The sequence below is a fragment of the Rhinolophus sinicus genome, chromosome 3, assembly GCF_057876585.1.
Source record: "Rhinolophus sinicus isolate RSI-liver-muscle chromosome 3, RSI-T2T, whole genome shotgun sequence".
In the NCBI taxonomy this organism is placed as follows: Eukaryota; Metazoa; Chordata; class Mammalia; order Chiroptera; family Rhinolophidae; genus Rhinolophus; species Rhinolophus sinicus.
This window is the reverse complement of record NC_142503.1, coordinates 31,034,113-31,046,450: the sequence shown is the minus strand read 5'-3', so window position 1 is coordinate 31,046,450 and position 12,338 is coordinate 31,034,113. Positions and strand designations below refer to the sequence as shown.

Sequence of the window (12,338 nt, the reverse complement as noted above, 5' to 3'; positions counted from 1 at the left end):
CTAGTCTAAGCTCTAGTGTCCCACTGTGAGCTGTTAGCAGCAAAGCATGCAGAAGCTGGAGATAGGAGTACAGTGCTGCTAAAATGGGACCAAGGGCAGGGGTATGACACCAACCAAGTTCACAGCCGACCCCACTCAGGCTGTCAGATCTTAGAACTACCGTGTTTCCCCGAAAATAAGGCCTAACCAGAAAATAAGTCCTAGCATGATTTTTCAGAAGGACATCCCCTGAACATAAGCCCTAAGGCGTCTTTTGGAGCAAAACTTAATATAAGACCAGGTCTTATTTTCAGGAAAACACGATAATGTGTCTAAAGTAGAGTAAATGTGAAATTCTTGTTTCCACCTTCTTAACAGAAGAAATTATACAAAAATCACACTAATTTCTGAAAGAATTGCATTTCAACTCCTCCTTGAATACTGAGAAGAACAAACCTCCATCTATAGGAATAAAATTATAAATCTTGGACAATTAGTGATTTATGTTCACAACAAAATTCAAAATGATACTGCATAGATAACATGAAAGCAATTGATGATAAAGAGGAAATAACATGGTATCAGTAAAGATTATAGTCAAATTAAAAATAGAAGGGAACATTAAATCAAAGACTGAATCTTGAAAACAAATACACTTAATGGAATAGAAGACAAATGGGAAAAAATTTATAAAATACTCAGATGTGAAGGATGAAAGACTAAGAGAAATGATAAATAACATGGGGGACAGAAGTGTTAGACCCAATCTACATATATTAGGATGAGCGGATAAAGAAAGAACAGCAAAATAATTACACAAAAGTTGTTTGAGGTGAATTAAGATCTAAGTATACTAATCAAAAATAAATATATAAATGATTATCAAGGAGAAAGAGAAAAAAATAGCCCCAAAAATACACATAACAAACACAAACAAAACAAAAGTAGATTTCTCACAAATAACAAAACGAAGGGTCATTCTCATGTATGAAAAAACAAAGCAAACCCTCGTTTCTTTGGTTTATAAACTATTAAGTACGTAAATCAACTAATAGAGATGGAAAAAAGAATTAAATTATGGATGAGTTGTGATACAAAAGTGATATTGAACAATAAAACTATCTAAACATGAATTAAAATATAGCTGTTAAAATATTTATAAAACCATGCAATTATAACAAATCTTTAAAGAGATATTGTGAAGGAAAATCTCTGCCTAAAATTGAAGATTATATTAAAAAATGAGTAACAGTGGTAAGATTACATAAAAGCATGCCTCATTCTCAGCTTACACAGAGAAGAACTGACCCAGTTTTGCTCCTAACCCCAATAAAAAAAAGTTCTGACACGAAGCCTTCTTTTTCTTTTTATCACTATCATAATGAAATCAAATGGACACATTTCAAATCATTAAAGAAAGAAAAACAATATATAGCAGAATATGTAGGGAAACAGCAAGGCCACATACAACCAAAGGCTGGAATCCTGTGCAGATATCACAAATAATTTTGTTTTGGAATATTTAATGATGAGGACAGGCTCATGACATAACATTAAGGTGCATAAGTATTTACCAATTCAATGTCAACTTTATGAAAATAAACTATGTGTGCATAGAAAACAGAGACAGTAAACTATTTACATTTTTCTCAGCATAGAGGGATTATGAACAATTATTTTTCTTATTTATTACATTTTTGTATATTTGAAATAATCAAAATACAAAATATGAAACAGCCATTTGTCTTTGTCTAGCATTAAATCACATCAGTTACTATGTTATCTGTATTAAGAATTGATTATTTAACTAGACTACATTACACAAAAATAGAAAAAGAGGTGACATAGAAACATGGGCAAAATGAGAGATTTTCCTTTATATTTCATAAACTTGAAAGGACAGCTATTTTTCTTAGATGAAAAGTAACAATAGATATAAGTGCCTTAATATGCCAAAAGAAAAACACGCAGAGACCACAGTAAAGTATGTATGGCAGATTAAAGATGAGCACAACTTTGCGAGGTGCCATCTACAATGTATGTCTGTCTCTTGATTCTGGGGGGTTCTTTGACTACAGTGATCAACAGAATACAGTGGAGCATTCACTGAGCTCTTTTTCAGGGAGCACCCACACCCTAGCTCTTGGAACATTTGGGTTTGGACCCTCAGTTACCATGCTACAAGAAGTGCAAACCACATGAAGAAATCATGTAGATGGTGGACACTCTAGCCAAAGGCCTCAGCTGAGCTCCGAGATGACGCCTCCATCAATCGCTAGGTATCTGAAAAGACCAGCATCTTGAGCATTCAACCTAGTGGAGCCTTTAATGACATAACATAAGCCTCATCCACCATCTACCTGACTGCAAAAGCCTAGGAGGTTCCAAGCAAGAGCTGTCCAGTTGAGTCCAAAGAATGATGAGAAAAGTTGTTTTAAGCCACTATGTTTTAGAGTGGTTTATTACACAGTAGATAACTGAAACAATGAGTAGATACAGGTGTGTGTGTGAGTGTGTGTGTGTGTGCGCGCGCACATGCGCATGCAAGTGTCCACTCACTTGTGTTAATACGCAGGGAAAAAAGATTTTAATCCAGTAAATCTTAGAAAAATTTATAATCGAATTCTGGGTTATAAATAGCTATCAGTGGAGATACAGCAAAATCATCCCTTAAAGTATTGGAAAACAAAATTATTATTATGATCTCCATTTTCAAAAACAGAATTATATTACATTTAGTTAGGCTTAATTAATCAGTAATCAAATGTGAGAAAACTTAAAATTAGGTCTCAGAATCGGAGACATAATTAAATTTAAGGATAACCCAAGATATACTTACTGAACTTCTATTATATGCAAAGTTCTCTTTTAGGTTTTATTGTGCTTGCTTCACAGCAACTTGATGTTATTTTTGTTTCTATAAGTTATATTGGCAATAAACCATCTTGTCAGGATGCAAGTGTATTTAAATATCATTATCAAGATAGCTGCAATTATGCTCAGAATTACCAAATGAACGGTGATTTTACTTAACTCACAATGCACGACTAGTTAATATTCAAAATGGAGAAATAAAACTAACCTGGTCCATTTAAATACTGTGTAAGTGAGCAGTGCAGTCGGACAATTATAGGTTCTGTTCGAATCACTTCCCAAGCCACAGCAATCTCCTCCTGTGCAAATAGATTTTAAAGACAAATTACTCATCTTTTAGAGTTCTTGATGTATTTTTCCAAAGTTAAAAGAACACTTTAACATATTTTGAAGAAATGCATAAATCATTAAGGCCTACAAATCATCTGAAAACCTACTGGCTTGTGAAAAGAAAGCCAAAGTACTCTTTTTGCCATCTATGTAGAAAATTAAAATGAAAACTTAAGAAATAATGAAGTACTATACTCAGAGCCCATAAGTTTCAGAATATATTAAAAGAACCAACACAAATATATATATATATGTATATATATGTGTGTGTGTATGTGTGTGTATATATATATATATATATATATATATATGATCTCTACATCTTCAACCCGTCATAGCACTTCTTCGTAAATCACTCTGAAAAAGTCAATACATTACTAATAGTATTATAAGAGAAACAAAAATTAAATTTCTTCCAAGAACAGAAATAAATGTTATTTAAGTGTGGCAATCGTATTGCATAAGCTCATACTTACATCAAGAAAGCTAACATCAATATGCAGATCAATATCTACATCATCAATGGCCCCATATTCCCTGAAAGCAAAGATGAACATTAATTTTTTCGTTTTCCTTAAAAGATAATGTGTTTTTAAATTAAAATTTTGCTCACGAAGTCTCATCCTGATTTCTACAGATAGCTCAGAAATGACAACATGAATTAACTCAATCTAGTTGGACTGTCATCTTCTATGACCTGTTTATACCACAGACATCTTTCCATCTTTATGTACATGCACATGAATGCATACATTCAAGAGTGTTTGGTTCATGGTTTCAGGTTCTCTGTGGCAAATTAAATAGTCTTCTCAGGTGACTGCTCTGTTTTTATTGTGCTATCTGAGGACGAAGAGCTGCTACTAGGGGAAAGAAAGGAGCATTGACATAAAGGGTGAGGGTGGGGGCAATAATTTACTGAAACAATAATGTATCCATGGATTTTCACTCTATGTTAGACAGTGGTGCTTCTAAAACTAATCCAGGTGCTCTGCCACTTAAATGTCACTGTTTTGATAGGTAGCTCTAAAAGACTGATGTACCAAATTTAAAACAAGTCAGTTATGGTCTAAATGAAGTCATTATGAAGACCAACATTTCTCCAGTCCAGGTAGTGTCACAAACCAGCATATTTTCTTAAAGTTAATGAAAAGACCGTAAAAACAATAGTTTTTATATTCTCCATACACACACATCTCATTTTTAATATTATTTTTTATAAAACTCTGAAGTTACAAACTCTATACATAGTGAGGGAGAAAACTATAGTGAACAGGAACAATAAAAGTTAATGGCCAATATTTATTGAGCACTTATGTGCCAGAAATTGTTCTCAGGATTTTATGTACATGTGATTATAGGTAGTGCACTAAAGGTACTACTACCATTCCAATCTATAGATGCACTAACTGAGGCCCAGAGTAATAAGTAAGTCTCTCATCATCAACCTGTAGCAGAGATGGTGTTTGAATACACTATATGTCCTATTTATTTATGCAAGTGCCTAATCAGTTCAGTATTCAATAAACTATCACTTTGTGTCGGAAACCAGGTCACACATTAACTCATGATTGCATTAGGTCCTGATCATAGCCTTACAACAAGAATGCTATTACCATCCTCATTTGCAAATGAGAAAACTTAGGTTTAGGCAAGTGAAACAAGTTGACTAAAACCAGATAAGAAGTCAGTGAAGTCAGGCGTTGATTTCACATCCAACTTCAAAACTGTGAAGTATAGTATCTGGTACATAGAAAGTACTCAATGATAATTTCTCTGTATTATATGTATATTTAAGTAATGCTAATACAGCACAAAATTATGGCAGTATTATAGGGTTGAGAGAAGACATTTTTAATGATTAAATGGTTTTATGTAATTTGATGAATAAAGGAATCTAGGGAGTCTTTTTGCTTTTTGATGTCTGTGAGAAAAAATGCAGCATATTAGAATATAAAAACTTAGTCTCTATGCTTTTTCCATTCTCCCTTAAAAATATATCAAAACACTAAACACATTTTCATTATTTATGAAATTGTACTTTTTATTCTTTCATGGTAATATTTTTAAAGGTTAAAAGAAGAAAAGGGATGAAAATTATTCACACAGGAATTTAATTGCATGCATCAAAGCATGTTATTTGTAATGAATAAGAACTTTTATATATAACCTTATGAAAATTTAGACATGATATGCAAACTTAGATACAAAAATATGTCAATTTTGTTATAAAATTATACGGAAACTAAGACAAGAAAAAGGACCGAGTGCACATGCATCATTTCTTTTATGCCTCTAATTCAGGGTTTAGTAAACGTTTCCTGTAAAGATCAAGATAGTAAATATTTTAGGCATTTCAAGCCACACAGAGTCTCTGTCACATATTCCTCTCTTTGTTTTTATCACAAATCTTTTAAAAAGCAAACACTATTTGTAGCTCATGGACTGTTCAAAAACTGGCCCTACAGCCCAGTGGTGATAAGTTGCTGACCCTGAATACCAGCAAATTATTCATAAATACAAGAAATCAAATATCTATAGCATGTTAACAGAATGAGCTAGTAAATGTGATGATGAGTATAGATTAGTAAAGACACTCAAGACTGTTCAGCGCAGTGAAGAGGCCTTGACTACTACCATTGCCCCCCAAAAATTATAACAAATACATGCAAACTTTTACCTGGAAGGATGTATGTAACAGAAGAAATTACAAAATAAATGAGTATTGAATAATAAGGAAATACTTAAAACTCTAGCACACTGACATGATTTTTAACTACTACCCATTAGTAAAAAAGTTGATATAAAAATATTTAATATCCTGATGGAAATGTTCCAGATATACTATTCGCTGAGCAAAACGACTACCAAAAAAGTATGGAAACTAAAACTGCTTATATAAAATAAAATAGCAATAGGAAAACCAAAAACGTAAAAAGAGTACTCATATATTAACTACAGATTGTGGGTAAAATTTACTTTAGAAAATGTTATGTATTTTCTAAAAACCTAAGTACTTTTTCTGATTACAAAGGTAATATAGGCTCATTAGATAAAATGAGAAATAGAAAAACGAACACAAAAGTAATGTGTAATATCAACACTCAGAGATAATTCTTTCACGTATATTGCACTCCAGTTTCATATAACATATCATATAATATACACAATATATTAAGGATAATATGGTATGCAAAGATTTTTATCCAGTTCTTTCGCTTCTTCTATATGTGGTTTTCCTTTATTGTGAAATATTCATCAAAATCATAAATTTAAATGGTTGTATTTGTAGAAATAAAAATTGTATAATACAACATTAGGTTGCTTTATGCTATAAATATTGATAAATAGCACTCCAGGTAAAAATTTATGTGCATCTGTCTTCTCACAGAATCATTTCTAGAATTATAGAGTAAAATAAATGGTATAACTATACTTGAGAGTCAATCTATGCATATTGCTTAATTACTATTTTAAAAGGTTAACACAACACATAATCATACCAGCCAGGTTATCACAGTGACCATTTCTTAAATCCTCATTACCATCAGGCATTTTTTTCTCTCATCTTTGCCAATTTCATGGTGAAGAATAATTTTTATTTGGATTTATTTATGATGTCAAACACTTGGTATGTTTAGATGCAGAGAGAAAGAAATCAGATGATAAGAAATCAGTAAGAATCTTACCTAGGTTGTTTTCTTCATAAATAGATTTCCAGACCACATCCACTGAATTTTACCATAAAGTTATGAATCAGAATGTGACATATTCTTTTAAAACCTTTTGTCTGTGAATTTTAAAGTATTCTTTGATTTCTTCAACACTTTTTGGTTAAAAGTTAGTGTCTTTCTAATTTCTAACACTATCGATTTCATTCAAAGGGGGAAAAAAAGAAAAGAAAGGATTACAAGTACTCTTCTTCATTATAGCAGAGCATAAATACAGAATTTTGAGGAGGCCGAGACATTAAACATTTGCAATTAACTGGATTCTGCAGGTGTACATCTGTAAATAGCTACACTTTTTGTTTTTATGCCACACTTCAAAGAATTTCACAACGCTGGGTATATGCAAACCAGTTTCTATTGTGATGCCCTTTTTATACAATGCCAGTAATTTCACGTTTCCCACTATGAGGTTACAAAGTGTTATTACAGTTTGTCCAGATGCGTCGACCAGTCATTAGAATTGCTTTTATATCTGAGTAACTTCCAGCAGGTCCAATCTCATGAATAGCAAATGCAGAATCAAGGCAAATGCTTGAAGTATGGATGCAACTTGAATTGTGAAGCTGGGTATCTGATTGTGTCCTGAATACTGTATTGGGTTTATAATAACTCAGAATAATTTCCTGTACTGCCCATATTTATTCACTGTGGAGAGATCACATCAAATAGAACTTGAATACTGTTTTAAGATAAAAGAAACAACGTAAAAATGATCTGATGCAGCTGTTTTGCTCTGAAACTGAGGGTTTGAAAAGAACTGCTCCACAAATTTCTTTCCAGTCATCAGAGCCACTTTTTGAATTGACATATCTTGAAATCTGGCCATTTGATTTTGGAGATTTACATATGCCCTATTTAAGAACATATATTTATTTAAGAACATACATATGAAATATATTTTTTTATAAACATGTATTATTGAGGGCACTTGGGTTACAATTCTTGGCAATTCATTCTCCTGTCTTTTAATAGAATTAATCAAGACAACATCCTCATTAATGAGACACCACATACACACTCACAATATGTTAAATATTAGACCATCTATGTTAACAGGTCCCCCTTTGTATATAAAACTACATACAATCTATGCATTATACTATGTGATGTTTTATAATACTATCTGACCAAAATTAGCTGTTATTGTGCTGGTTATAAAAATATATTTAGACATCTAGCCTTCCTTTATTAACTGTCAATTAAGTTATATGTACACACACACATATACATGAAACTCTACCAGAGATTCTTGGGCAATAAACCTCTATTTCTATTTAGTTATTTCTGCCTTCAACAACTGGTCAGTTATATTTTAAGAAGAAATACATTTTGTGAAGAAACACAACCTATCTATGACATCTGAAACTCAACAGCTTGCATGTCTATCTCTGCATGCTTACTCAATGTGTGCGTTTTGCTCAGTGTGGGAGAGATGTTTGTGAATGGGCCAAGAAACAGGCAAACTCAGTAGTCAGAAAGAAATCTTGGCAGACTAGAGCATCTGCAAAACTGTATCCAAGATAGCTATATATTTTTCTAAAGGACAACAGGGCTGAGGAGAATTTAAAATTAGATCCAGATGAGAAAGGAAGCTCATCTAAAATAATAGTGTATAACAGGTACAGTATAAACAGTTGCTACAACTCTGCCCTTAGCTTAAAAATCCTTGGTTTTGCTCGCAAGTACAGGCATTGGAGTTGAGGTGACTGCCTGGAATCTGACATTCTGAAGCTTAGGTCTAGGTTATGCGCCAGCGTTTTTGGAAAATACTCTCCCTTTTGTTTTTTTCTTCTATGTGCCTCCTGTCATCACCTTCCTCTTGTTTTCAAAGTCAGACTGCTTTTTTTCCTGGGCTCTAGAGGCAGAAGTAGGAGAAACAGTATGCTGGAAAGGGACATTGCAATATCCAACCAAAGATCTTCTTTTGATGAATGGCATACAACAATGTAGGTTATGTTGGAGTAATAAATATCCTCAAAATATCAGTGTTTTAAAACAAAACAGGCTTTATGTCTCACTTGCACTACGTGGTTACTGTGGGCTCAGGAGAAAGGGGTGAAATGCTGCTCACTGTCGTCACGAAGGGTCCCAGAGTGACGGAGTCCAGAAGATATGGTAATTCACACACTAGCACTTATGCGCTCACATGTCACTGACCAAAACTAGTTGGTATGTCCATACCTAACATGAAAAGGGTCAGAGAACCACAATCCTACCATAGAGGAGAACCAGAAGATTTCTAAGTAGTCCTGTTGGTGACTACAAATGAAAACCTAGAGAGCCAGAGAAGTTAAAGTGGTCCATTCTGATTTATGAGGTGTTTGTCCTCTCTTTTTCTTTCTCTCTCTCTCTCTCTCTCTCTCTCTCTCTCTCTCTCTCTCTCTCTCTCTCTCTCTCTCTCTCACACACACACACACAATCGCTATGTTTGGGTGATGGGCCTGAATATAGTAGTATAGCTTCTTCAAATCTTAAAAAATCCTCACCATGCCCTGCCTTCCAAAATGTCAACTCCAAAAGGCTCTATTACAGTTGTCCATCCACAGAAAGTGACATAAACACAGAATAGTCACAATCTTGCAATCTTCCAGTATCTATCATGCATTAGTCACAGTAAAAAGGGAAGAGTATTACTCATATGGCTTCGATTTTTAAAATGGAAGATGGCATGATCATAAAGCAAAGCATACTTTATATGGGGTACAAGTTTGAACCATCACAGACAAATTATCAGAATCATATCGTTCCTGACCAAATGAAAATTTTGTTTCTTGTAATTCCTTACCTTTCTAAAAATATTAATCAAGTTGTTTTCAGATGGTACTGATCAATGTTTTTTCAATAAATATATGACTATAGGAGTAAATTTATAATGAAAAACATAAAATAGCCTCGATTTGCTACATGATCCAAGATGAGACATATTCAGACTAACGACAGCGTTAGTCATGTTCCTCCGGAGACCTAACTCACTTCCATACAAGAGCCTATGAATCAGAACTGTCACCAGTGTTCACAAGTATGGTTTGGCACAATAGTATTCTGCTTTAGGATGCTCTGGCTAGGTAGACCTGAAATTACCTCCTTTAATAAATTTACCATCAGTCACTTCTCCTATATCCTCCTTCAACCTTTGAAAAAGGATTTTGCCTCAATCGAGGCTGTTTCAGTTATTTCCATCTCTTACAGGGAACTTAGATGTGGTTAGCTGCCTTTCTCATTAGATGTCACATAAAAAAAATGACACCAAATAGACTATTATGCATATGGAGGTACTTTTGCTCTTCAAACTCCATTAAGTTCTTATAAACCTCAATTAAGTAAAAGAACAGCTAATTAGAACAGTCTGTTTTCAATAGACCTCAGAACTTTGCAAGGAAGATGATTTTAAGAACTTATGCCTAACTACTCCTTTTCCCATGTGTCCAGTCCTCAGTATTTGAGACTAGACAGTACATTCATTCTTATTTATTTTAAGTAAATCAAACTAGTCCTGCTGAAATGCACCTTTATATCATTAGGCCTCTGGGAGGTTATTTATTCTGGAAACTTCCTTTGTAGCTAGAGAAAATCTAAAGCAAGCAAGAACAAGGCTTGCATTCACTAAGATTTAAACTGGATCAAAACTTGTAAGTGAAATAAGGGGGGAAAAAATCAAAGCAAGGGGGAAAAAAATCAAAACCATTTATGACTTTAGATACTTCATTTAATTAAAAGTCCAAGTATTTATCTAATTTCAACAGTTGGTAAATTATCGATAATTTCATTAATAAAGGAAAATACTAATAGAGATGATCATAGGTGCTTAATAAATGCTTGCTGAAGAAACAAAAAAAAAATCATATATATGTGTCAGTATAATTGGGGCATAGAGAGCATGGAAATATGTGTTTTAAAAAAGTCTTAAACTATAAAAGCAATCAGCATGTGCTAAGGTAATCTTCTAAACAAAAATACATATTTTAAACGAAGATTAGTTGACTTCTACGTTGTACTGTATGATTCATTATATCCCACAGATTTTTTTCTTAGTGGGGGGGGGTTATTACTGTGATTAAAATTTCAAGATTTCAAGCAAAGTTCAACTAAAGTTAAAAAGTTAGTCATTGTTTTGGACTACTTATTGTTACTATTGCCTTCTTCATTTATTCATTCTAAAATATTTACTGAATATCCATATTCCCTCTGCAGCCATAACAGGAATCAGCTATGAAATGATCACAACTAATTTGCTAAAACTTTGAAAACTGCAGACATTTGCTTTTCCAAGTATAATCCCAATCACTCTCACTAGACTGCAGCCTAATACAACTCCACCAGTCAGAGAGAGGGCTGGATATACAAACCCCAGCTTATTCGGGCTGTAGGTGGTTGTCAGTTTCTGTTTCTCCAGTTAAAATAAAACATTTGGCAATTATAAATAAATGAGAGCTGTGCTGTACTTCTCAACTACAAGTACTTGTTTGCTCTTTCAAAATCTGTGTTTGTCCATTGAATTGACATGCTCGCATTATCTAAATAACCAGATAAGGAGAACATCACTCATGGATGCTGCCACTGCCAACAACCAAGAACCCATCAGCCTGTATTTCACATATACCCTGTGCTATGCTAAACACCACAATACAAGAATGACTGAACCAGGCCAAAACAAAATAAAACAAAGTGTGCTGCCCCAGCATCTACAGAATTCATTGTTTAGAGGGGAAGACGTAAACCAATAATTACAAGACATGAGAAGTACAATAAATGAGGTAAGAACCAAATGTGATGGGAGTCCAGATGGCAGAATAACCTGTGTTGGCGAGTCAAAGAAACTCAAAGAAAAGTTGACTTTTGGACTGGGGCTTGAAGGAGGGAAGCGTTCCTTGATGAGAGAAATGCTTGTTTAAAAGCCCAAAATCAATAGGGAATAGAGCATATTTGGAGAACGGAAACAATTCTGGTTTATGTGGATAAGGCTGGAACTGAGGTCAGGCTGAGAGAGAGAGAGCAGTCCAGAATTCCATGGAGACTGGAAGACTACTCTCTAAGCAAAGAACAGGAATTTGAAATAATCAGATCTAGCTCATGGACGGAACCTAGTATGGTGGCAGAAAAGGGTTTTTCTTAAATTGAGAGAAAAGAAAGGTAAATAGGATGGTGGGGTCTTCTGAATGATTAAAAGTAATAAAAAGTGGTCTGGAAATTTATCACCCAATAATATATAAAGTCTGCAGAATAGAATATATCATCATTCAAGTAAACACTGTACACATTGATGTCTTTTTTTTCCTTTCTGGTTTTGAGGGGCCAGATGACCTATCAAAATGTGTTTGGTTACCCGTGGTTATGCATTATTTACTTTTACTGTTTAGATGAAAGTGTTCTTTGTGATAACAGCAGGGGTCCAGCTGGCCAAATCTATTATAGGAATTGATTATGACA

At 33.8% G+C, this 12,338-nt stretch overlaps 1 protein-coding gene across 1 annotated transcript in view; it reads right to left on the bottom strand.

Moving 5' to 3' along the window:
- The window catches only part of PARP8 (poly(ADP-ribose) polymerase family member 8), a 167,133-nt gene that overhangs the window by 48,982 nt on the left and 105,813 nt on the right, over nt 1–12,338 (bottom strand). Inside the window, exons 9-10 of the mRNA XM_019736227.3 lie at nt 3,660–3,720; nt 3,062–3,152 (exon numbers count right to left, since the gene is read on the bottom strand). Coding sequence (XP_019591786.1) covers nt 3,062–3,152; nt 3,660–3,720 — 152 coding nt within the window. The remainder of the gene's footprint in view (nt 1–3,061; nt 3,153–3,659; nt 3,721–12,338) is intronic.